General features: G+C 35.9%; 1 protein-coding gene across 3 annotated transcripts in view; it reads left to right on the forward strand.

Annotated features, from left to right (window-relative positions):
• The window catches only part of LOC148947710 (BMP-binding endothelial regulator protein-like), an 89,614-nt gene that overhangs the window by 41,782 nt on the left and 20,233 nt on the right, over positions 1-27,599 (forward strand). For all 3 annotated transcript variants that reach the window (XM_089095383.1, XM_089095384.1, XM_089095386.1), the window contains 4 exons: positions 3,706-4,068; positions 8,273-8,421; positions 9,470-9,565; positions 16,708-16,861. In XM_089095383.1, the coding sequence (XP_088951509.1) occupies positions 3,706-4,068; positions 8,273-8,421; positions 9,470-9,565; positions 16,708-16,861 (762 nt within the window). The remainder of the gene's footprint in view (positions 1-3,705; positions 4,069-8,272; positions 8,422-9,469; positions 9,566-16,707; positions 16,862-27,599) is intronic.

Genomic DNA, 27,599 nt, shown 5'->3' on the forward strand with positions numbered 1-27,599 from the left:
CCACGCCCACCATTTCCCCAAACACATCCAATCAAAAGTTCGAGATAGCGTTTTTGTTCAACGTAATTGAAAGGACAGTAAATTATGTCTTTGAGGATGATAACGCCCCCTCAGCCTCAGGGCAAGCGTTTTACGTTATGCCCTGAGGACATATAAGGTATATATAGAAAGGGTTATCGTATAAGCTTCGGAGGGGGCTCATTGGATTGGTAATCAGAAGTTTTAGTTTCCTTTGTAAGATTCAGAGTTAGCGAAGGTTGGATACCCCCCCCACCCAACACACACACACCTTATATATTCCCGAAATGCATCTGATAGAAATTTTGAGATGGCCATTTGTGTTCGTAGAAACTTCGAAAAAAGCTCATTCGATTGGAAATTGAAAGGACTAGTGTCTTTTTTTAGTCAAAAGTAATTGGTGGGCAACAAGCCCTCCGCCCTCCCTCCATGCCCATCAAATCCCAAAACACATCTAATCAAAATTTTGAGTTGACATTTTGTTGAGCATAGCTGAGAGTTCTGGAAATTGTGTCTTTGACAAAATACAAAGACAAAAAACAAAATACGTTTGGAATGTTTTCATCTTTCTTACTTTCATAAATAAAAAATTATCAAAACCTTAAGGAAAAAATGTCGTATATGTCAATTAAACAGACAATTCACGATAATTTTTTGTCTTTCGGTTAACTTGCGCCCCCTCTTTGGGACAATTATAAATCTACTAGACAATCAAATATTCCCTCAAAATTTCAACACAATCTCTATGGCCACTCCCAAGATATTGTAAATAATTTGAAAAATTAAATGCGCATATTATTTTTGGAATCACTCAGGCATGCGTGTTATTTCCATTGCCCATCCACTATTCAATGTCATAGTTACTACCAAGACCACGTTTTTTTACGTTACGTTTTTACGTTACCAAGACCACGTTTACTACCAAGACCACTGGATCGATACGATCACCCCTGGGGAAAAAAATACAAATACACACGCATCCGTGAAAATACAAAATTCCACATTTTGCAGATAGGAGCTTGAAACCTCTACAGTGGGGTTCTTTGATACGCTGAATCTGATGGTGGGATTTTCAGTCAGGTTCTATAGCTTTTAGGGGGTCTTTCCCCATTTTTTGGAAAATCAGCCAAATTTTATCAGGCGCGTAACTTTTGAAGGGTAGGACTAAACTTGATGAAACTTATAGATTTGAAGTCAGTATTGAAATCTGATTCTTTTGATGTATCTATTGGTATCAATATCCCGGTTTTTAGAGTTTCGGTTACTATTGAGCCAGGTCGCTCCTTACTTATAGTTCGTTACCACGAACTGTTTGATTAATATCACTACCACTATTGATAAAGTATAAGCCAACCTTACTACTAAAATAATGTATGCAAGCCTATGTCAATTAAAAATAAGCTGAATCTAAATTTAGAAAAAGTCTTTATCAATTAAAGTGAATAGTGAATTTAAGACTTACAACAGGCAAAAATTTAACTTAAATAAAGTGTTAATCTAAAAACTAAGATAGCTCACTATGAGTGAAAAATTAAGCCAAGCTTATAACGCACGGAAATTAGCATGCATGAGCGTGGTGTTTCCTCCCCTCAAACCTCCACAAAGGCTTTAAAATCATTCGTAATTAGCATAAAAACAAAATACTTCTTGGCAAAAATTTCTTCCTTTTTTATTGTTGTAGAATTTACAAATTCTAGAATGAAAAAAACTTTACAGCTAAATTCTGTATAAATTCTGGGTTAAATATAGCCCTTTCAAATGCGAAGAAAATCATTTAGCTAAAAAATATCAATAATGGAAGAAAAGAATGAGCATTGATTGGCTAGAAGGAATTACTTCGTGAGAAAAAATCAATAAGTTATTATTATTATCATTCTTAAATGAACTTTCGTTATAAGCTACCTATTTGGGGTTTAAAGTCTAATTTAGTTTTCGTTTTCAGCTATTCACGATTTAGTTTCCGTTTTCAGGTATCCACTTAATCTGTTTACAAGTGAAACAACGTTAAAATTACAAACAACAAAACGTTACAAACGTTGAAATTACAATCTGAATTGTGTCTCTTGGTTTATAAAATTATTTTGTTTAATCTTTGACCTGTAGCTACTAAAATGTTTTTGTGCCTTTAATCATAGCTGGTCTCTGATAGAGCAGAGGTAAATATTCCTCTGCAAATGTAACCTGTAGATGAAAATCCTCTTAAGGAAGTTTTCAGCCACTTGCTGGAAACAAAAATTCAATACTATCTACCATATTAAAAGTCTGCATCATCTTTGCACTTAAACTTTACTTAATATTTTATAGGTGTGAAAATAATAGTTTGTTCTTGGTAATGTATTTTAGTTACCTAAAACATTAACTGTTAATATCGGTGAATGTCACTAAAATACCAAGATAACATTGTCCACCTAAGAATTTCTTATGTCTTGTTTTATCTGGAATGTCATTGCTAATTTCGCTTCTCTTAATGAGAAGGCCTATATGATTATTTGACTGAACGAATTGTGCTACTGCTAGGTAGGGTCAGGCTGCTTAACTGCATTCAAGGGGGTGAATGTGTCACACGGGTGCTTTAATTTATCACAGACAATCATTTCTAAAAAACTTTTTATTTTGAAGTTGTTTTTTAGCTCATTTTAGGTTAATCCTAAAATGATCTAGATTGCGCAAAATCAAATATTGTCTAACTCTTCAGGGACAGTGTATTTTTTGAAAAAGAATAAGAAAATTAGAAAATTACTGTGTTTACCCCAGACCATTGAAAACGCCTATTTCATCTACTGTTGCTACCAAAAACGGATAAATCGGGTAAAACGCGATGAAAGGTGAACCGTGAGAAATATATAAAACACAAATAAAATAGAGAAACAGTCATCCATCCCCAAATTTTGAAGTGACTGGATAGTTTCACTAATATAAAACGGTATTCTAATTACTTTAAACATCTGAAAACTTCGCTTTTTTCCTCTGTTTAAAGTGTCAAAACCCATGATCAGCTCGTTCTTATTTCCATCGTGAAATTGTCTAGGAAAGTTTATTGCCGTCAAGCGACAGGCAGGTTTTTGGTCAATAAGTCAAGTCTTTATGTTTTTTTTTCTTTTTTCTTTTTTACCAGTTTAAAGAACGTAGTACTTAGATGTAATTACTGTGCCGAAATTTTTGGTCAATTATTTTAAACAGGCTATTATAAAATTTTGGATTAACCTCTTTTGTAATAAGGCAGATTGCTGCATTTGATTTCGTAATTGGGGTCTTTTCTAGATCCTGCCTAGAAAGATACGTTGGGGGGGGGGGCGTAAGAATCTATGCCCAACCTCTACTTGGTTGAAATAGCATAAAATATTCAGCAAAAGGGAATTCAATGAGGTAAAATAGGTTTTTTTTTTTGTCTTCTCCCTCACATCTCCACCCTATGAAACACAGGCAATTTTGTCTCTGTTAATTTGCTAGTTCTTGTGGTTGAAGTTTTGGGAGAAAGGCCTGATCTGAAAACATCCAAACGTCTTATCTACTGTTTCCTTGGAGTAATCTGAATTTGGAAAGTGAAAGAGAAAATATATTTACTCCGAATCTTCTCTTGTAGTCAAAAGTTCTTTTTTATCTTGTAGTCAAAAGCTCTTTTTTATCTGGTATAGTATGTCCTTTTTTTCATATGTAGGTCTTTAAAACTGGATCTTAATGTTTTAGGATGTTTCTTCAATGGTACTTATGTACCAAATGACTATGAATGGATTGATCCTGCTTCTCCATGTAAACAGTTTACTTGTAAAAGCGGAATAATTACCACATCCAACAACACCTGCGTAACATCTTGTAATTCACCGGTGTCACCATCTCCGGGTAAATGCTGTCCCACTTGCTCTGGTTGCAATATAGGTGGCATTACTGTCAGGGAAGGAGAAGACTCTGTCCATCCAGAAGACCCTTGTGTGATATGCCGATGTAAAGATGGACAATTAACCTGTATTCGAAAGACTTGTCCAGTTCTTGCATGTCGACCATCAAAAATAGAAAGGAGAAAACCCGGTGAATGCTGTCCTTCTTGCTTAGGTAAGTGCTACTCATATTTCTCCATAAAGAACGAAATAACAAATCTGGGCCTTTCAAACATTTTTGTTTAAAGATAAAACTGAAAGAAGTATGCAAGCAAATATTATCAGAGAATTGTAAAGAAGGGAGTGAAAGTGACAAAGAAATTCTTCTATTTTACAGTATACCACCTCTTGGCATCTTTTATGTATAATTTTTCATTTATATTGTACTGGTGTGAAAATAAGGAGTTTTAAGTATTTATTTTAAAAAAGAAGCAAAAAACGGCCTTAGGTTCAAAAAGCTTTAAAAGAAAATTATAAGAATCCTTAGAAAAGCCACTGTGTTCTTTTTTCTCATTTCACTGAACAAACTTGGCTATAAGACGCTAAAAGTATGCCTACTATACGCTCAATTTGGGGGCTATTGTTTCAATTCTGGCAAAACCTATAGCTTAGGAAATATATGATAATTATCATAGGCAGCGTAATAGCGCTGCCTAAGTAAAGAATGATGTTGGCACAATGTATTTTTTTTTTGGGGGGGGGGGTTGGTTTTAGACCAGGGCACTTCGTATCGAAGGAGTTGTCGTAGAAACTTGGAAAAGGGCTCATTCGATTGGAAATTAGAAGGGCTTGTCCCCTTTTTAATAGTCAAAAGTCATTGGAAGGCAACTAACACTCCTTCCACGCCCACCATCTCGCCAAACACATCCAATCAAAATTTTGAGACAGCCATTTTGTTCAACGTAGTTGAAAGATCAATAGATTATGTCTTTGAGGAGGACACTCCCCCCACAGTCCTCAGGGCAAGGGTTGTAATTTATGCCTTAGGGGCATATAAGGTTTTTTTTAAAGCATTGTCGTAGAAGCTTCAAAAGGGGCTCATTCAATTGGAAATCGAAAGGGCTAGTGCCCTTTCTAATAGTCAAAAGTGATTGGAGGGCAACTAAACCCCCTCTCACGCCCACCATTTCCCAAAACACATGCAGTCAAAATTTCGAGATATCCATTTTGTTCAAGGTTATTTAAAGTTTTGGAAATTATGTCTTTGAGGATGATACCCCCCCCCACACACACACACACCCCTCAGGGCAAGGGTTGTAAGTTATGCCCTTGGGGCGTATAATTTATTTTATAGAAAGCGTTGTCGTAGAAGCTTCAAAAAGGGCTCATTCAATTGGAAATTGAGAGGACTGGTGCATTTTTTATTAATCAAAAGTGATCAGAGGGCAAATGCCCCCCCCCTCATACCCATCATTTTCCCAAACACTTACAATAAAAATTTTGAGATAAAAATTTTGTTCAGCTTATCAGAAAGGTCTGGAAAATATATTTTGAGGATAAAAAATCCCCCCAGCCCACACACATTGTATTGTCCTGATATGCGTCTAATAGCAATTTTCAGATATCCATTCTATTCAAAATAGTCAAAATATCATATAACAAGGCTTTTGGGGTTGAAGAAAACGCCAGAGATTAGGCGGAAAGGTTGTAAGTTATTCCCAGGGGAAATTTGAGGTTTTTATGGGAGGGATAGCTTTTTAATTTTTGAAGAGACTCAGTCTTTCTCCCTGAAAAAGACTATGTCAATATAAAACGAACAGAAATAAATTAAAAAAACTTTTTCCTCAAGTTTTTAAAAAAAAGTAAAAAGCTCCATTTAACCAAAAATGAACAAAAATAGAAACAAATAATCTACCAAGCATACAACTACCATAAATCAGTATCAATAAATAAATGAAACCCAAAACAAACAGAAATTAAAATAAATAACAGAATCAAACTCAAAACGAGCAGAAATTAATATGAGTAGGGTTCTAAACCCCAAGCTTTCTAAAAGCTTAATATAATTTGTACTTTACTGATTTTTTTTTTTTTTTTTTTTAATGTTTTGTGAAATTGAAAATTTTGAAAATGAAATTGAAATTTTTTTTTTCACTTTTATAACTTTAATAAATCAAAAATTAATTAAGATTTTAAGTAATAAATATCAGCATATTTATTTTTTTTTTTATCTTCACATTTTTTTTTTCAATAAATTCATTTGAATTATTTTCAGTAAAGTAAAAATTATATTCTGGCTTTTAGAAAGCATGGGGTTTAGAACCCTAGTCATATTAGTGTCTGCTCATTTTGAGTTAGACTCTGTTATTTATTTCAATCTCTATCTGTTTTGGGTTTCTTTCGTTTATTGATAATGATTTGTAGTAGTTTTAGGCTTGGTATACTAACTGATGCTATTTTTGCCCATGTTTGGTTTAATGGATATGTATTTTTTTAAACCTGATTTTGTGGAAATTTTTTTTTAATTAATTGAGGAAATAGAGAGACTTGGAATCTAAAAAAAAAACAAAACAGGAAAAAGCTAGGGAAATTAGATCAAATTTAGAATATGGTCATTATATTCAATACAATGACTTTTATGTTCTATTCACTCTGATCGTATATCCTGGTTTCTTTGGGTGTTAAGGTATCTACTATAGCTTCTAACAAATCACTACATCACCAAACAACCTGGGGCTATCACAGCTACGCATGCTCCTCCTCCCTCCCGATCTATTCCATGCCTCCCTCTTTATACCCTCCCTGGAAGTTCCAATTACCATTGAATCTTTCATTACGACTTTCCCATCCCATTTGAAGACGACCTGCTTTTTATATGGCCCTAGATGGTTGGCTGATATTGAGGATTTTTGGCAATCCAACATCCTTCTTCCGCTAGATTTGTCCTCGCCATCTTAACCTTTCTAGCATTGTAGCCCCTTCCCTCATTATTAGGTATCCCTGACGAGCTGTCCGCATATGACAAGTTTGATCAGTGTTCTTTGTTTCAGCACTTCCTTTAGAGGGTGGTATATTACGTAAATTTTTGTGCACAGTACATGCACAACACCATAGTATCTGCAGCTGAGCCACTAGTGACTGCTAGTCCCCCAGGAAAATGACAAATAATACGGAATCATTGAGCAGAAACTTCAAATATATAGCCTTTAAGGATTTCAATGACACAGTAAAATCTGCATTTGGTCTTTTGTATTGATTTTACTGTCTTAGTTTGTTACAATATTAAGACAAATATTGTACAAAAGTAAAAGATTTCATTAGATTTTCTCAGAAAAAGAAAAATTCAATTTTTTTGGAAATTCTATTGGAGAATTTATGAGGTAAAAGCTTTCCATAACAGAAATATAGTTTGCTAAAACCTTTTTTTTGGCAAAATTCATCGATCATTTTTTTTCTTTTTTTGTGCAGTAGATGATGTTTCTCATACTTTCTATTAGACGCCTATAAAAATTTGCAAGTATATTTACAGTATTTATGAAATTAGAAGGAAACATGTAAAAGAATATGAAAGAGTTATAAATGCCAATGGAAGCATGTCTGACTAAAAAACTTTTGGCTGACCAAGTGTTAAGAGGAAAATGTGGCTTGTTTCTCAAATAAAGAACTACACCATCAAAATCCGTGGTTTTTATCAGTCGTATGCCAATATTGACAGCGTGTTTTTTAGTCGCAGGCGATACATCTCATACCTTGTGTTACACACTTGGGGAAAAAATCAGTTGTTTTTAAAATACATAATAAACTAATATAAAACCGTAAAAAAAAGATTTTAAAGTGTCGTAAGAACCTTTTCAGATTTTGCTTTGATTAAAGTCTGTGGTTTTCATCAATTATGGGTTACCTGCATGTTTTCTAGCTACTGTTCCAAGACTGAACGAAATTATCTGAATTTACGGTGTCATGATTCCTGCCATGGTCTTTTGATTTCTGCATAAAGTATTTTCCAAAGCAGGGCTTCTGATACATCCAGTGTAAGGATTGGACTAGTTGACATCTAGTTATTGTGCTAATAGATGCGTGGATTATGAGTATGCTATAGAATTCAGAATAGAAAATTGATTTGATTGCGTGAATTTCCATGCTTTAGTTTTTACACAGGGATGTAAGGTGAAGTTTTGCCTTAGTAAATATGTAGTGAATTCTATAATTTAAATATAACACATTATATAATTTTTTTTTCACTTGGTGCATTACAGCCTAACCATGGAACAACCTTAGGCTTATTCCTTTTCTCTGTTGTCTCTCTTTCCCTCTCACCCCCTATTTTTTTCGAAGTGTAGAAATAGCTAATATAAAACTTGAATTTGAATCTCAGCGCCTTTATGAACTATAGTATTAACATTAAGAATGATTATAGACGAATTGGCTTTCTTCTCCAGGTAGTCGTAAAATAGCTGACGTTCCGCATCGTTGCATAGTTGGTAGTCGTAACATTAGCTCAGGAACTGCGTTTAAGATGGACGAATGCACAAAATGTACCTGTGTTGGAACAACTAGTGTCTGTAGCAGAACAAACTGTCAAAAGGAGGTAACAATTGTAATTTATTCTTTATAAGCCTTCATACTCTTTTCACAACTGTAAAAAGGGTATGCTTTAAACGCATATAAGACGAGCAATGTAAAAGAAGCATATCCTACGCCAAGAATACTTTTACACAATACGTTAAGTGTCACTAGAAAAGCAACTTCGGATGCTTAATCGATAATTGTTCGAGTCTGCATTTTCTCGATATGTCTGAAGTTTTTATTATCTGTCAATTAAAGCGCCCCTGTTCTTTGTACGCACAAATAAAGTGTGTAATATTGCTCACATTTTTCAGAAGAAACAGATGTGAAAAAAACACTCCACCAGATAATCATTGCCAAGTGTTTGGGGACAACTTTTATTTTAACTCCCCTCACTGGAGAAAAAAGTTAAATGTAAAACCTTCAAAGCTTTTTTCTACCAAGAATAAACTTACTACTAATTGTTCACTGTAAAATTTAAGAATTCGAATCAGATTTTTTTTTTTTTTTAATTATCGATTATGATGAGGAAATAGTAGACCTCATAGGATCTAACCTGGAACATTTTCCATTAGTTTCAAAATGAAATTTTGGCCAGAAATTACCAACGTCGTTGGAAACGCAGGTTCACTTGATTATCCGCAAATTTACACCAGCTAAGCCACCAGGTGTGTTACTGGTATTTTATGCTAATAGGTAGCGATTGTAATATTATTGTTTGAAAAATATTGAATGTAAAAAAAATAAATAAATAGAGATCTATAGAAAAAGTAAAATGAGCAGAATCTGGTCATCAATTATGGGCTGAGACATTTATGTAAAATGGGGTATTCTGCGCTAGAACAACTAAGGAATTCTAAAAGGTCTAAGTTATTTCAAGAGATTCAGAATGCTTTTTGGTTTAAAGTGGTGATATCATGAATTACGAGTTTTGTTGGGTTGCTCTTTGGTGTACCGAACGGAATCTTCAACATAGCAATTACTTGATGTCCAAAAGAAGTTTGAATGATAGTGGTTATCTTGAAGTCTTAAATCTGTTTGGTCTCTTAGTTCTAAGACTTTTTTTTCAGGTTATTTTGAAAGAGGAAAGACCTGCAAATGACCGTCCACTTGAGCAGTTTGCGCATCGGAGCAAGAAGTGTATGTCCGAAGGAAAGGTTTATGAGGTTAAATATTAACTTTACTATATAGCTTTGACCTTCTAACCTTTTTATTTTGAGGTGTTTTTGTAAATTTCGCTCACTTTTGTGTTTTTAAGACGACAACTTTTTAATTCTTTCGTTTGCTATTATATGCTACATATTCATTTTAAATTTTAAACGCCACCAGATATTAATTGCTACAACCCAAAGCTTAAATTGCGTTTAATAAGTTTGGATTTGGATTTAAATAGGGCAGAAAAAATGTAAATATGCCATCTCATTTCCTCTGAAAGAGCTATTCCTCCTTGCGCTACCATTAATTAAGGCGACGAAACTAACAATTAGGCTCGCAGATCGCTCTAAATGCCTTGAGGAGGACATGCCTATGAATTAGGGCTGAAAATATACACCGGCCCCCTCACCTCCTCTGTAAGAGCTAGTCCTCCTTGCGCCACCATTAATTAAGGCGACAAAACTAACTAATGGGCTCACAGATAACTCTGACTGCCTTGGGGAGGTAACGCCTAGGAAATTGGGCTTAAAAATAGAAATATGCCCCCTCACTTCCTCTGAAAGAGCTATTCCTCCTTGCGCCACCATTAATTAAGGCGACGAAACTAACAATTAGGCTCGCAGTTCGCTCTAAATGCCTTGTGGAGGACTCGTCTATGAAATAGGGCTTAAAAATATAAACATGCCCCCTCATCTCCTTTGAAAGAGCTATTCCTCCTTGCGCCACCATTAGTTAAGGTGACGAAACTAACAAATGGGCACGCAGCTTACTCTGACTGCCTTGGGGAGGTAACGCCTAGGAAATTGGGCTGAAAAATAGACATGTTTTGTACTGAATGTACAAAAAAAGTAAAAATCAAATAGGGACCTATGGAAAAAGTAAAATTATGAACAGAATCTGGTCATCAGTCGTGGGCTGAGACATTTATGTACTGTAATGCTAAATGGGGAACTAAAAAATGGGCATGCAGCTCGCTCTAACTGCTTTGAGGAGGAAACACCTAGGAAATAGGGCTGAAAAATAGCCATGTTTTGCACGGCTCCTCAATCTGGAACTATCTCTCTATGGGGCTATTCTACCATAGTATATGGTATATTTATAGTATAAATATTTATATAGTATATTTGTGTATTCTTTCAAGTGAAGGCTCAAAAGATATATAAATCCACTAACAGTATGTGCCTGTGTCCGAGAACGTTCATGAGATTAAAATAAGCACATTTTTTTTCTGGCGAGCAAGGGTCTGAAAAGAACACGCTATTGTGAAACAATTACAAAACAATCTAATTAGAAATGATTTTTTTTTTAAGGTTCTACACTCTACACGATTCTCCCCTTCCCCATTGCATACCAAATGGTCCTCTGCAACTCTCATGGTATTTCTCATGCTTTTAATTATTTACCAAAAGTAATGTTAGCATTTCTATTATCTATTTTTTGTACTGGCATTTCGACCCCCAGAACTTTCGAAAACTTTTGATCTTTTTATTATGTAAAATTTTCACTATTTTCGTTCTGCAAGTGGTCCAGAAACGGATTTTTTGTTCTTTTTCTTTTCTTTTTTTGTTGCTCTAATATTCGCGTTACAGACGTGTTGAATATACTGTACATGTGCACGGTTCAAATGCTGATACATAAATTATTTTTTTCTTAAACTTGTCGGGCCAGTCTGTCACCCCAGGGAAAAGGGAGGTTCTTAAAGGTGAACTTTTTTGTCTGAGGATGAGACTGCGCCGCACTGAGATCATAATATTAAATTGCCCTTTGATGCCATTAGCTATCATAGGCAGTGCAATAGCACTGCCTAAGTAAAGAGCGATGTGGGCACAATGTATTATTTATTTATTTGTTTTTTGTTTTGTTTTAGACCAAGGCACTTCGTATCGGAAGATTTGACGTAGAAAATTCGAAAAGGGCTCATTCGATTGCAAATTGAAAGGGCTAGTGCCCTTTTTAATAGGCTAAAGTGATTGGAGGGCAACTAACCCCCTCCCACGCTCAAGGTCCGGAAATTCTGTCTTTGAGGATGACAACCCCCCCCCCACAGCCCTCAGGGCAAGGGTCGTAAGTTGCGCCCTGGGGGCATATAAGGTTTATATAGAAAGGGTGATCGTATGAACTTCGGAGGGGGCTCATTGGATTGGTAATCAGAAGTCCTAGTATCCTTTTTAAGATTCAGAGTAATCGGAGTGTGGATACCCCCCTCCCACACCTTGTATTTCACCAAAATGCATCTGATAGAGATTCTGAGAAGGCCATTTGTTGTCATTCGGAAAATGCTCATTCGATTGGAAATTGAAAGGGCTAGTGCCCCTTTAATAGTCAAAAGTGATTGGATGACACCCCCCCCCCCTCCACAGCCTTCAACGCAAGGGTTGTAAGTTATGCCCCGAGGGCATATACGGTTTTTGTGGAAAGGGTAGTCGCAAAGACTCCGCAATGGGTTCATTTGATTTGAAGTCAGATGTTCTATTGCCCTTTTTATGAGTCAAAGTCATCGGAGGGTAGCCCCCCCCCCAAGTTGTATTTTCCATAATTGCAACCGATAAAAATTTTGATATAGCCATTTGTTTAAAACTAGTCCAAGATCACATAATAAGGCCTTTTGGGTTGACAGAATCCCCCAAAGTCTGGGGGTAAGGGTTGTAGAGTCAAACATGATGGAGAGCAACTAGCCCCCACCCCTCCCTGAAATCCTCTTAACCCGAAACATATGCTATTGAAATTGTGAGATAGCCATTTGTTACTAATAGTTCAAAAATCATATAACAATGCTTTAGGGTGGACACAATCCCCCAGAACCCATGGGCAAGGGCTGTAAGGTATGTCCCTGAGCATATAAAGTTCTTATGGAATGGTTGATCGCACAATCTTTGAATCAGATGGAGCTCATTTGATTGGAATTCGTAAGTTTTAGTGCCCTTTATAGAGTCAAAAGTGAATGGAGGGCAATCAGCCACCCTCCCAAGCTTATCATTCCTCAAAACATATCCGATTGAAATTTTAGGAGATCTATTTTTTTCCGCCTTGTTGAAAGGGTCAGTAATTATGTCTTTGGGGATGTCAACCTCCCCACAGTCCTCAGGACATGGCTTTAAGCTAGGCAATCCGTTCATTGTTTACTCATACTATATATTATTGAGAAAGGAATGCAGGTTTGAAACTTACTTTCCAAGAAGACGAAGGGCGTTCAGGTGAGCCTTTCAGAGAATGTTGATGGGAGTCTTGAACTAAATCAAAACACATTATGTGTATAAGGATTGTCAACAGGGTGTAACACATGAAGAACTGAGTATATTAATTGGGAAAATTCAGGAAATGATAAGGGATATGATCAAAACGGCAATATTTTTATTCTACTACTACCATGCTAGTTCATTTACAGTATTGAGGGGAAATTCGAATTAAATCAAAAGACGCTATGTGCATGCAAATTGTCAAAATAGCATATCTCAAGAATTGATTTGGGTAATAAGTTGGAACTTTCATAAACTACTTAAAGGGAAAGATCATCTAACTAAAAGGCAATATGTGCGCGCTACTGCTAATCAGCAATGCCATGGCAATGGCTACTTGTGTTAAGTTGAAAGTTCCAGGACGGGATGAGAGGGATGTTCTAGTGGCCAATAGGCAATATGTTAATATTACTATTGCTAGTAATACTACGCTATTCAATACTACTACTATTAATATCAATACTACTACTGTGACTACCATTAAAACTATGCTTAAGGGTATGAACGTGAAATTTTCATGGAATTTTGTGGGGAGAAGGTGAAATGAATCACAACATGCTGTCTGTATGAAGGTTGTCTCAAGGGTGTAACAGCAATATCTTAAGGATTATTTTCGTGTGTAAAGTCGTAAATAACAGGGCTTTTTGTGGGGAATGTTGAACTAACCAAAAGAAAATATTTGGATCCTAATGCTACTGCTTCTACTCATACTACTCCTACTGTTACTATTATTACTACTACTGCCACTAGAGCTTAAGCTTTTACAATTAATTCTACTGCTATTAAAAGTAAGGATAATAAGGAGAAAAATTTGGGATAGATAGAAACTGTATGGAACTAATTTGAAACACACTATGCCCACACAGGTTGTCAAGCAAACATATTAGAAATGCTTCATGAGTGGTTGATTGTATTAAACTGAAACTTTCAGTGTGTGTTGAAGGGGAAGTTGAAGAAACTAAGGGTGCTGTGAGTATAATGCTACTAACGCTGCTACAACTATTTTTACTGCAGAAGCTAAGGGTATTAAGGAGGCTTTCAAGGAATATTTAGAAGGATTTTGAACTAAATTAAAACAAACTATGAGTATGTAGACTTTCAAAAAGGTGACAAAGTAATATCTAAAGAACAAATTATAATATTAAGTTAGCCTTTCAAGGGTAAGCTGTGGGCGATTTTGAACTACTCAGAAGGCACTATCTGTATACATTTAATACTACCATTACAGTTACTGTAACTAATGGCACTAAGGGTATTAAGATAAAACTTTTAGGGAAACATTTAGGAAAAGTTTCAATTAAACGAAAAAATGGTATGCATACAGGTTTTCAAAAAGGCATACAAGCAATATCATAGGCAGCACCACTCTATAATAGCTAGAAATGTCATTGAAACTTTTAAAGGAGCTAATTCGATTCAAATTAAGAGTTCTGTTGCCCTTTTAAAGAGTAAAAGGAGATAAGAGTGTAAGCAGCCCTCATTTTCACACACATTCATTTTCCAAACGCATCCAGTAAAAATTTTGAGACAGCCATTTTGTTCAGCATAGTAGAGCGGTCAAAGAAACGGAAAAGAAATTACAATAAATAGCCGGATCAAGCTCAAAATGAGCAATAATTAACATGCCTAGGGCCGATAACACCCATACTTTCTCAAGACCAGAACATAATTTGCGCTTTACTGAAAACAAAATACGTTTTAAATGTTTTCACTTTTTTCTTTTCATAAATAAAAATTATTAAAACTGTAAGGAATAGATATCAGTATATGTCAATTAATTATGTTTTTCAGTAGAGCACAAATTCTGTGCTCTACTGAATTCTGGCTATCGATCCTACGCTACAAATTCTGGCTATCGGCCCTACGCTCGTTTTGAGTTTGACTCGGCTATTTATTGTAATTTCTGTTCGTCTTGAGTTTCATTTATTTATTGATAGTGATTTGTGGTAGTTTTACGCTTGGAACATTATTTGACTTTATTTCTGCTCATTTTTGGCTTAATGAAGGTCTTCAATTTTCTTTGAAAAACTTGTTTTGTGGAAAAAGTTTTTGAAATTAATAGTAGCCTAATTCAAAGAACGTTATATAGAATTTTTTTATTTTGTAAATACATCTCAAATAGAGAAGAAAAAACTTGAAAATGTGTCTACCCCTCAGTTATGTATAACAATCTATACATACAAAGATCATATGAAATCTAGTCTATATCTGTAAAACCAAATGTATGTCTGTGTTTTTGTGTCAGGAATTTTTCTTGTGCGCTAAGATTGAACTAAACTACTCAAGCATTCAATCCTCAAGAATCAAAATTTATGCAGAATAATTTTACAACCGTGAGAATGGGCATAGGCTACAAAATTCTGACAAATTAAAATACAAATCCAAGATATATGTCGACATTACATCTAGGGACTAGGGACCATTACATCTAGGGACTGAGGACTGAGCAAGCGAGCAGGAGGAGGTGAGGAAAACTGAATTACGTTACAAACAGAAAAAAAACTATTTGCGTCGTTTTAGATGCGACAAATAAAAAATGAACCAGGACCAAGAATAATTAGTCTAATGATGTTTTTTAATTTCAACAAAAAATTTCACAAAAATACTAGATATTTCGGTCACTGCATGTGACCGAAATATCTAGTATTTTTGTGTAATTTATCACTGTCTATTACAAGGATTTTATCCCTATTTGAACTTTTATTTATTGCCATGGAAAGGCATTGTGGTTGTCAAAAATTATCTACGTCATATTTAAAAAGCATATCAAACCTTAAAAATGCGTTTCAAAAGTTTAAATTACACCCAGACATTGATTACACCCATTTTTGATATTATAAATATCTAACTTTTTTATAAATATTTATTTCTAATTCTTTTACAATTGCATATTATTTCGCCAACATTTTAACCCTTACGTAGGTCCTACTGTCTTTCACCTAAGTCTAATTTCCTAATCTAACTATTGCTTTAAATGATTTCATAGAAAAAAGTTTATCAGTGGATAATTATGTTTATATATAAACTGTTTATTTTTTATAGCTACTCGCAGCATTTTCAGATAGTATCTAATTAAAGGGATAGTGTCAGAATCCTTCTTCCATTAACCTAACACCTTCCTTTACATCTTCTTCTTCCGCTTCTATAATCCCATCAGTCCATATTTTATCCGTTATCTGTTCATTTCCCTTATGCTTTGCTTTTACCACCTGCTGTAGATGCTTTTCAGTTATCCGTTAATTTTGGATAATGGCTCGCATAGAGACCGCCTAAATCCATTGCAGTCACAAGCGTCATGCTATCGATGCTTAAATACGATTTTTCTCGGTTTTAAGATTGGATGCAAACTTCCAGTGAAAGTTTTTAGGCTATGACAAAACGATTGGCTATCTCAACATTTGCGTTCTCTATCATTTTGGCCCTCTTTGGGTTAAAATTTGATGTTTTGTGGCAAAAAAGGGGAAGAAAACAAAACTTAGATACTTATATTTTCTTACTTAAAAAGAGCTCTAGATATTTTCTTTTCGTATCAAATGAGGCCGCTCCTAGTATTATTTGACAACTGGTTTGGTACGATCACTCATGGAAAAAATAAATAAAAATTTAGACACATGAGTGTTAGGTTAGTTATCTCAAGTTCCATATTCAAAATTTTATTTATGAATCAGAATAATCATTCCCTGTTTTAGAAGCGGTTCTTGTCTAAAAAAAAAAATCAAAACCAAGTTCAATACTGTTGCGAACTCTGTTGGATATAGTTAGCAAAGTCCCATTATTTAAAAAACACAATGTTTTGAATCGACATATTTCCTCTATCCCCCCCTCCCGGCTCTAAATAAGTTTGTTTTTTACTGCATTACCAAGAACAACAAGAACAAGATTGCTTTCTAATAAATAGTTTCATTCTGTATTTATAGAATGGTACGAGCTGGGTCCATGATGGCTGCAGTACGTGTAAGTGCCTTAATGGAGAAATTCTGTGCTCAATGAAGAAATGTGACGTCACTAAGTGCCCTATTGGCTATCGATTGGATTTTAAAGATGATCCATGCTGTCCAGTTTGCATAGATGGTTAGTCTACTAGAAATTTGAATATCTTTACAATTAATCTGTAGGTTGTACTAGATGGCCGTTCAACCACCCCTCCCCCTCCCTTTCCCTATGTATTTTCTCTCTTTAAACGAACAACTGTGCATGTATGTATGTATGTATATATTTATAAATTTTCTATTGAAAACAGCTACATATTTTTTTTTTTTTTTGAAAATTGGTATCCTGGGATTTTTGGCCTGAAAAAAAAATCTTGACAGGTCAGGGGTTTGAGAAAGTTCATTTAAAGCCTAGTTTGTTTTTTTTTTGGGGGGGGGGAATCATGTGAGCGACGTCAAATTACAATTCAACAGCAAAAATATGTCATTTTTCCCCTAGCAGTGGTCGTATTGTTTTTTGTATTTATGACGCATGCAAAATTACACAAGATGACAAACTGCTCTGAAGAGCTAAAGAAAAATGCGTGAAGCAAGAAACAGCAAAAAACACATTTAATTCCAAACGAAAATGTTGTACAAAGAAATTTGTGGCTAGGAGGCAAAGCAAAACTACATGGAATGAAGGAGCGTGTTAGTTTAGCATGTGTGAATCTGTGAAGGATAACAGTAAGGAAGGATTAATTTTAGACGTGCAAAATAATACAAGATGACAAATTCACATTGAAACAACACAAGAAACTAGCAAAAATCACATTGAATTGCAAATGAAATGTGACTTAAAACTAAAGAATAGCACTATAATTATGCTATTGCATAATTTAGATATTTCGGGAATTACAATGGAATAGGGAGCGTGTTATTTTAGCGTCTGTAAAATATAAACAGAAAGGTTGAATTTCTGGTCGTTTCTGAATTATATATCAGCGCAATTAAAGCAAAAGTATAACGACTAGGGATACTTAGGAAGTTTTGTCTGTATCTATGACGTCAGGCAAAATTATACCTGGTTTTGAATGAATCTGAACAGCTAATTCAAAAGGCATCGAAAAATGTGTGAGGTAATGATACTCGAAAATAAAGCGCAACGAGATCTGCGGCTAGAAGACATTCGACAACAAGCATCACAACGAATCCCAAATGAAAATAATGGACAAAGATGTCAGCGGTTAGAATATATGCGACAGGGGTGATAACAAAAGGGACATCAAAATGTAAATGAAATCTGCGGTTAGAAGAGATACAACAGTGAAAATAACGACGAATCCAAGAAGAAAACAAACCTACAAAATGAATGATTCTTTGATGCATTAACAGGAAGGAGGAATTGAATTTACGCCAGAATTTCCTAATTCGATTGAAATTGCTGATTTGAGACCTTATGACATAAAACTAAAGTTGTTATCCCGATGATTGTGCTAATGTGTAATTAGAGAATCAAATATACACAAGCGTGCCGATTGTCCGGGTCCGGGCGAAGCCTGCGCTCCTGGTACTATACTTATTTATGTATATAAATGTATATATATAGCTGTACTTTTATTTTTATATTTTATATAATATATTCCATGTTTTATATAATACATTTACAAGTTTAGTCCTAGATTAACATGTTTTTGTTTTAATGGTTGTGCCTCATATCTTACCTTTTACATGGCTATTATGGATCTTTTGTGGAGGTATTGGGCTTTTATAGAGCCTTAAAATGCGGATTTGTTGGCCCAATTTTTCTTATTTTTTGTGGAAGGTCCATGAGATCATCTTTTTTGTGCGGATTTACACCCTAACCTCCCTTTTTTTGTGCAGAAGATGTTTGGGCTGAGCGTGTAATATGAACGCAAAATGATTGATAGCTCCCCTGTCACTTTCAGAAATATTTTCTGTGAAATTAAAGATCAAAGAAGGAAGGTAATTCATCGGCAGCAACACTTTTTCGATAAAGCTCCATCTCCCATTTGAAAAATTATGACATCACGACCTGAATTCATGTTCAGTATTTCACCCCCCCCCCCCCACTCCGTCACACAGACAATACAGAGCGACATTTTTGGCGTAGCTCTTTGCTTTTATTTTAGTAGAAAACTTTTTTATTGAATCGATAAAGGAATTAGTTACTTCGCTCTCAAAATGAAGAACTTTTAGGGCGTCTTCAGTGTAGGGAACAGGGAAAAGTCTGTTGGGCTCAAATCAGCTTTTTGCGAAGGTTCTGCCGAAGTTACAGCCCTTATGCAGGTGAGATATGACGTCCAGAGTGAAATTGACTGTTGTTGCCTTCTATGGAAAAATATATTCACCTTTATGTATAGTTTAAGTGATGCTTGCTTGCTTTCATTGTCGCCCTTTGAATCTTTTTTTCATTAGATCATTAAAGTTATGAGTTAGTTCGCTTTCAAAAAGGAGAAATTTTAGTGCCTTTTCAATATGAGTAACACGAAAAAAATTGTTGGCTTAAATCAGGGCTACACAAAGGTTCTGGAAAAAATACAACCCCTGTGCAGGTCAGGTGCGACGTCGGCAGTAAAATCAGTCGTTGTTGCTCTACATAGAAAAATACTATCTCCTTGATGTATACTCTTCGTTAGTCAAGGTATTCTCTCAAAAAAGGAAAGTACATGTTGTGTTGGAATTGGCTCACTTTTTTATATCATATCACAGAAGTAACTACTGCGTTTCTGAAACCGCTAATTATACAAAGAATAATGGAGTATCCTATGGTTAGAGCGAAAAGATATCAGTATTTTCCCATAAGCAGTATGACAAAATCTAAATAAATCAATGACATCGTAATGTTTTCCATATCACCCTTAAAGCAATTTAAAATCCTACTGAACATTACCTTACGGTCAGACCTTGGGGAGAATATAATTCTTACTGGGAGAAGTTGGCGCCAATACTGTCCAAAACCATTGATGCTATCTTTTGACCAAATATATGAATAAGGTTGAAGGTATGACTCCTTAGTACTGGTATAAATGGTTGAGTGAATCAATAAAATTCAGCGGTATGTAGAATGAGATAAAGAAAATACTACTACCAATATGCAGGGCTCGGAATTAGTCCCTAAAAGTCCCTAAAGTCCTTTTTTGGCTGAAGTCTCTTTCAAGTCCCTCTTTATGCAAAAAGTCCTTAGCTCCCCCAAAAGTCTCTAAAATTCCCTATTTGGAGCATTGTATTTTGAAAATTGAAGCGTGACATATTTTAGGCCCTCTTTAGATAATACTGCTTTTCCATAAATACGTTTGTACTGAGCTCTTGGTTACGCCATTGCAGTTTAGGAAGAAGCAACAAAGCAGTGGAATTTTCGTCTGTGGCCAAAGTGACTATTAAGTATTGTAAACATAGGCAGCTAATAACGGCACAAAATTGGTCTATATGTTGGGCGGGATAGATGGGTCACATTGTGGTGCCGTTCAAGGATGAAGAGTACCATTGGCCTGTAGGGTGGTTGCTATGGATTGGTCATATCGTGGTAACATTCAAGGATAGATAATTTCCTGTAGTTTCATAAAATTAACCATACCAGCATGAATTTGTTTGAATTGACTTCTATTCCAGTGGTACAAACTATATATTCTTTCCCTCTAAAGGTTAGCGACTAAACTAAATGCAGGTTGAGTGAGAAGAGTAGAGCGCCATGGTTAGAGTATTCTGATGATAAAAATCTTGGTACTCAGTGTTTTTCCTGTTGTATCTTGACCTACTTGTCTTTCAGGTCTTGCAAGTGTTAATTTAGGAAATACAATGAGCAGCTGCAAATTCTGTTGCTCCTAGTTAAATAAAGAAGGTATGAGTGGCAGAAAGATAAACGAATGGTGTAGGATTGGTGATAGTTTTCTTTTTACGGCAAAATATGCAGGAAAAACGCAAAGGTTTTTACACTTTGAAACAGTATGCGTAGTTGGACGAGCACAAGAAACATGTTGTGATCTGTTTCAATTTCGTACAGTCACGATTGTTTGGATCTGCTAGGGAACAGTCCCAATCAGATGAGCTAACCAGGGAATTAAAACTCCTGAGATGTTTAGTGACAAAGATGCTGCATACAAAGCAGAAATCATCTGGGCACTCAAGCTCTTGCAAGCTTGTATGTCTGTGGCTTCGTGTGACGGAATCATTAATGTCTTTGAAGCCATGTCCCCTGGTAAGATACCACCCGGGATTTCAATCAGTGCGGAGAAAGCTATGTACTTGATAACTGATGCATATCACCCAAACTGTTAACAGTTAACAGAGTCTTATGATTTACATAGGCGATAGCTGGCTTTGTTCTTGAATACGTGAAACTACAAACAGTTAAAGAAAAACAGATCTACAGATTAGAGTAACTTTTGATCTTCTTTAAGAGATCAAGTTGTGGGCCGCCATCTTGTGACGTATTTCATGGGACATGCAACTGGTAAGAGCATGACAAAAAGGCTGATGTCATGCATTGGGAGCAAAAATTTACCTCTTACAAGACTAATTATGATAAGTAGCACTAGGCCTAATGTCAATAAAAATGTAGGTTTGCAAATGAATACATTGAAAAAGAAAAAGTCTGAAAGAGCTTTTGAACATTAGAACGTGTAACATCCATTTTGTGCACGACGCATTCATGAGAGGGCTCCAGGAATTTGGCAAGGAGTCATTCAACTTTGTTGTAATCCTGAGGCATTTTTCCTTGGTTGGCCTGTATGATGCAAGGGTTTTTGAGAATGTCTGAAAAAGAAATGCGTCCCATAAAATAGTTGCATTCAGCAGGTCCCAACAAGGTGGCTGACGTTGGGTCCTGCTGTTCGCTGAGCGATTGACCAGCAGCAGGAACTCTTGGAGTATTTTTAGCTTTACGTGCCATCGTAGAAACCTTTAAAGAAGGTCGCATCGTCAGCAAAGTATCTCAAGATTATAAGCTACTTAAAAAGGAAACATATCCTTGCAGACCTCGAATTCCTGCATTTATCGTCTGAGCTTTTTACAAAATTCACTGTAGCGATTTCAGAAGAACGAAGCCCCTGTGTATGCTTTTCATGCCGAGCTGAAAACCATTCTTCCCACTTTTTTGGCGAGACTTCTGAAACCCGAACAGGGTCGTATCCAGGATTTTTTTTTGGGGGGGGGGGTACAATTTTTTTTGTAAAAATGCATTAAATATTTGTTTATATTCATTTTTGTTACGTTTTCGCAAGTCGGAATTTTTTTTTGGGGGGTGGGGGGGGGCTTCCAACCCCGTAATTTGCTGATGAAATTTATAACAGTTTGCTTGAGAATTTGGTCAACTATTTGCAGGACACTGTTGTAGGTTAGCAGGTTGAGCTTGAGATAGATGCTCAGAAAGTCACCTTGGTTGAAAGACAATTGTCCCATCTAAGGGCGCGAAAGCATTTCAAGGCATCTGCCGAACACTTCATCAAGAAGTGCCTCATCTCTTCTAATAGCCTTCTCAAACCGCTTAGTGCCTGGATCCCACGGAAAGGAAAAGAGCTAGAAGTCTATCAGATATAGTTGTGCTTGCTTGAGAGATCCCAGTAGGAGTAAGTTTGATGATGTTGGAAGTGAGTGGATATTGCTGCAAGCCGAGACATCAGTAGAACCAACGCCATCACGTGTCTGCCATTACTGGCATCAAATCTTTTTTATGATGGATGCTTTTAATGGGTAAAAGTATATGCTTTGTTGAGCTTATAAAGCTGCGTTGACATTATTGCACGGCTGCGCTGACATAGAGAGGGTTTTTTTGCTCACAGGAATACTTCTTACCTCGGTCAGAGCCTCCATGTCAAAAAGAGTCCTGAATGTAAAGCTGTGTGTGATTGACGAATTGACTAAGACTATTTGGAGAGCAAGGTAAAAGAACAAGTTGCTGAACGAAGCGTCCAAGACAAAGAAAGGAAACTGAACCTATTTGATATATCTAGCAATAAAAAAAAAGCTAGATAGACTTGAGGAATCATAGGCAGCGCAATAGCGCTGCCTAAATAAAGAACTATGTTGGCACAATGTGTTTTTTTTACACCAGGGCACTTCGTATCAAAGGACTTGTCGTAGAAACTTCGAAAAGGGCTCATTCGATTGGAAATTAGAAGAGTTTGTGCCCTTTTTAATAGCTGAAAGGGATTGGAAGACAAGTAACACCCCTTCCATGCCCACTATTTTCCCAAACACATCCAATCAAAATTTTGAGATAACCATTTTGTTCAACGCAGTTGAAAGTTCTGGAAATTATGTCTTTGAGGATGAGACTCCCCCCATAGCCCTCAGGAAAAGAGTTTTAAGTTATGCCCTGGGGGCATATAAGGTGTTTATAGAAAGCGTTTTCGTAGAAACTTCGAAAAGAGCTTATTCGATTGGAAATTCAAAGGGCTAGTGCCCTTTTTAATAGTTTGAAGTGAACTATCTGTTGCTAGCCCCCTTCTCGTACCCACCTTTTCCCCGAAATAATCCGATTAGTGCATAGTGACTGCACGTTTGTTCAGCATCGTTGAAAGGTCCGGAAATTATGTCTGAAGATGAGGGGCTCATTCAGTTGGAATTGAAAGGGCTATTGTCCTTTTGAATAGTCGAAAGTAATCGGAGGGCGAATCAACCCCCACGCCCATCATTTCCCCAAACATTTACGATCAACATTTTGATATGGCCATTTTGTTCAACGCAGTTGAAAGGTATGTAATTTATGTGTTTGAGGATAACAAATCCCCCAGCCCTCAGGGCAAGGGTTGTAAGTTATGCCCTGGGGGTAGATAAGGTTTTTATAGAAAGCTTGGTCATATAAACTTTGGAGAGGGCTCATTAGATTGGTAATCAGATGCCCTAGTGCTCTTTTAAGAGTCAAAGTGATCGGAAGGCAGCTACCCCCCCCCCCCCTCACAAGCACATACGTTGTATTGTCGTGAAATGCATCTAATAGAAATTTTGAGATAGCTATTCTATTCAAAATAGTCTAAATATCATATAACAAGGCTTTTGGGGTTGAAACAAACCCAAGGGATTAGGCGCAAGGGTTGTAAGTTATGCTCAAGTGGTATTTAAGGTTTTTATGGAAGGGACGGTTGTTTAACTTTAGAAGAGGCTCATTTGGTTGAAAATTGGAAGTTCTAGCTCCTTTTTTAGCGTCCAAAGGGATGGACGGCATTTAGCCCCCTCCCCCTCCCGTCTCCTACAACCCCTCGTTTCACCAAACGAACTATTTTGTACTATTTTTTTTTAATTTTCCAAAGAACATATAATAATGTCTCTAGGGATGACACAACCCCCCAGTGCTCTGGGGATAAGGCTGTAAATTATTTTATGAGGGCATGTAAGCTTTTATTCAATGGGCGGTCTTATAAACATCAGATGGGGCTTATTTGATTTGAAATTAGAAGTTATAGTGCCCTTTTTAAGAGTCTCAGTGATTTGAGATCAAGCAGCCCCCCTCCCTCACCTCCACGCTCAGCATCTGCCTTAACACCTCCAATCAAAATTTGGAGATACTAACTTTATTCATCGTTGTTGAAGGTTTCGGAAATTATATCTGTGAAGAATACACCCCCCCTACAGCTCTCAGGGAAAGGGTTGTATATTTTTTCCTTGGGGCATATAAGGTTCTTATAAAAAGGACGGTCGTATATGCTTAAGAGGGGACTCTTTGGCTTGGTAATCATAAGTTCTAGTGCCCTTTTTAAGAGTCAAAGTGATTAGAGTGCGGCTAACCCCCCCCCCCCCCCCCACACACACACACAAGCACGTCGTGTTTTCCTGAGATGTATCCAATAGATATTTTGAGACAGTCCTTTTATTCAAAACAGTCCAGATATGATATAGCAAGGTTTTTGAGGTTGATAAAAACCACCAGAGCCTGAGGGCGAGGGTTGCAAGTTATGTCAAAAAAGTTTTTTTGATTAATTACATACAACAAGGATTTTAATGTTGATACAAACCACCAGAGCCTGAGAGAGTGTAAGTTATGCCCCTGGGGCATTTAAGGTTCTTATGAAAGAGATAGTTGTATAAACTTTAGAGGTGACTCACTTAGATGAAATTAAAAGTTCTAGTTCCCTTTTCAGAGTCAAAAGCGGTGGAGGTCAAGTAGTATCCCTCACCCAACTACTCCTCTTCACCAAATGCATCTGATTGAGTTGTGCGGAAGGGCTTTAAGTTATGCCCTGGGGGCATATAAGGTCCTTATGGAATGGGTGTTCGTACCAAATCCAGGTGGGTCTTATTTGATTCTAAATTGACAGTTATAGTGCCCTTTTTAAGAGTCACAGTGATTTGAGAGAACCCCCATCCCGTTCCCATCATTTCACATAACAACGAATATCTAAACAAATTTTTGAGACATCAATTTTTTCAGTATTGTTGAAAGGTTCAGTAATTATGCGTAGCAATAGTTGTAGTAGCAGTAGTAGCATTACTAGCAGTATGCAAATAGCACCTGTTTTTCAACACCCCCCTTCAACACACGATGAAATTTCTAACTTAATACCATCAACCGGTCCTGGAGCATTGCTGATGCGTCCTCTTGACAACCTATATGGGCATAGTGTGTTTCGATTTATTTCAGTACAGTTAAAATATTGTCCAAAATGTTCACCTTAATCCCCTTAGGTTTATTAGTTGTAGTAGTAGCTCCAGTAAATATAGCAGTAGGAGTACAGTTAATAATAGTGATAGTAATAGTTGTAGTAGTTGTAGAAGTAGAAGCATTAGTATCATGATGCAAATATTGTCTTTTGGTTAGTTCAATATCCCCCACAACAAGCGTTGTAAGTTATGATTTCACACACGAAACTTTTCCTAAGATATTGCTGTTATGCCCTTTTGACAACCTGCATACGGATAATAGGTTGTCATCCGTACAACAGATATATTCTCTGAAAATTTCACCTTCATACCTCCATGGGTTGTTGATTTGAGCTAGCCAGAAGACACTTTGTGGATTCATTTAATGCTACTTCTACGGTTACTGTAACTAACGACACTAATGGCATTAAGTTGAAACTTTTAGGGAACGTTTAGGAGGAGTTTTAATTAAACGAAAAACCTATATGCATGCAGGTATTAAAAGGACATGTAAGCACTATAGGACATATAAGGACTTAAGCAGCGATGCTCTATCACATCTAGTAATATCATTGACATTTTAAAAAAGCTAATTTGATTGAAAATTAAAAGTTCTAGTGCGCCTTTACGAGTCAAAGAGGGTTCAAGGCCAATCAGCCTCCTCTTTGGATCATGATTTTCTAGGTCTTTTCAATAAATACTTCGCGACAGCCTCTTGTTTCAGCATAGTTGATTGATTTAGTAGGTGTGTCCTTGGGGTTGTTGGGTAGGTCAACCTCCCACAAGGAATCAGCTTGCCCATTATGCTCAAAAACTGAATGCTGCTAGAAGGTATAACACAAATGTATTGTTTGTAAACTGGTTGCCAAAAAGATGTCTCAGTAAAATACCAAGAACGACTGAGGGTATTAAGTTCAAATTTTCGGGGCTACTTCCATTACTACTTCTGCTCTTAAAATTTTACTAAATCAAAGTAATTGTATCCAGGCTGTGAAAAAGCATAGATATAATTTTTTGGGAATGGTATTAACTTTTATTTATCAGGTCAACTAGAGGATGTATATGACTAAATTAAACACTACTATTTGTGTATTGATTTTCAAAAGAGTTTGTGTTGTTAAAAATTGCTTCTCAAGTTTCTCCAGTATATAAATAGCAGGCCAAACTATAAATTCTTAAAGGAAAACCGGAAAGATTTAAACTATTATTTTCTTTTTCCCTGAAAAAGGCTATGTCAATATAAAACGAATAGAAACTGATTTAAAAAACTTTTTCCACAAAATAATTCTTTAAAAAAAGTGAAGAACTCCATTAAACCAAAAATGAACAAAAATAGAATCAAATAATCTACCAAGCATACAACTACCACAAATCAGTATCAATAAATAAATGAAACCCAAAACGAACAGAAATTAAAATAAATAACAGCGTCAAACTCAAAACGAGCAGAAATTAAAATGAATAGTGTTCAAAATTGTAATTTGTAATTTGTACTTCACTGAAAAAATTCTTTTAAATGTTTTTAGTTTTAGAGTTCAAAATTAATTAAGATTTTAAGCAATAAATATCAGCATACGTTTATTAAACTGACAATGCACATTCATTTGAATTTTTAAATGTTTTCACTTTGTAACTTGAAGAAATCATAAATTAATTAAGATTTTAAGGAATAAATATCAGCATACGTATATTAAACTGACAATAACATTCATTTGAATCTTTTTCAGTAAAGTACCAATTATATTCTGGCTTTTAGAAAGTATAGGGGTTTTGAACCCTACTCATATTAATTTCTGCTCGTTTTGAGTTTGACTCTGTTATTTATTTTAATTTCTTTTCGTTCTGGATTTCATTTATTTATTGATATTAATTTGTGGTAGTTGTATGCTTGGTAGATTATTTGATTCTATTTTTGTTCATTTTTGGTTTAATGGAGTTCTTTACTTTTTTTTGAAAAACTTGTTTTCTGGAAAAGGTTTATTTTAATTAATCATTGTAAGAAAAGCGGGCCTCTGAAAAACAAAAGCGAGCGATTGTTGATGCCCTCTTGAAAGAGGCCACCGATCGCCTACGGAGAGCGGTAGCCTAAATGGATTACGTGGACATCACCATGGCAAATTCCCTACTAGATAATGCCATGAAACTGCGAGAAGACGAAAAAAAACGAAACCGATGAAAAAGTACGAGCTGAAAAGGACATACAAAAGAAGAATTCAGACCTCATAAGCAAGTTCACTAATCTCTCAAAAAAGTCGAAGAAGTGAATGGGTTAGCTTGCAAGCTTAAGTCTTATGGATTTTTTT

This window comes from Artemia sp. Qi Xiang Cuo, chromosome 10 (assembly GCF_049724085.1).
Source record: "Artemia sp. Qi Xiang Cuo chromosome 10, ASM4972408v1, whole genome shotgun sequence".
Taxonomy (NCBI): domain Eukaryota; kingdom Metazoa; phylum Arthropoda; class Branchiopoda; order Anostraca; family Artemiidae; genus Artemia; species Artemia sp. Qi Xiang Cuo.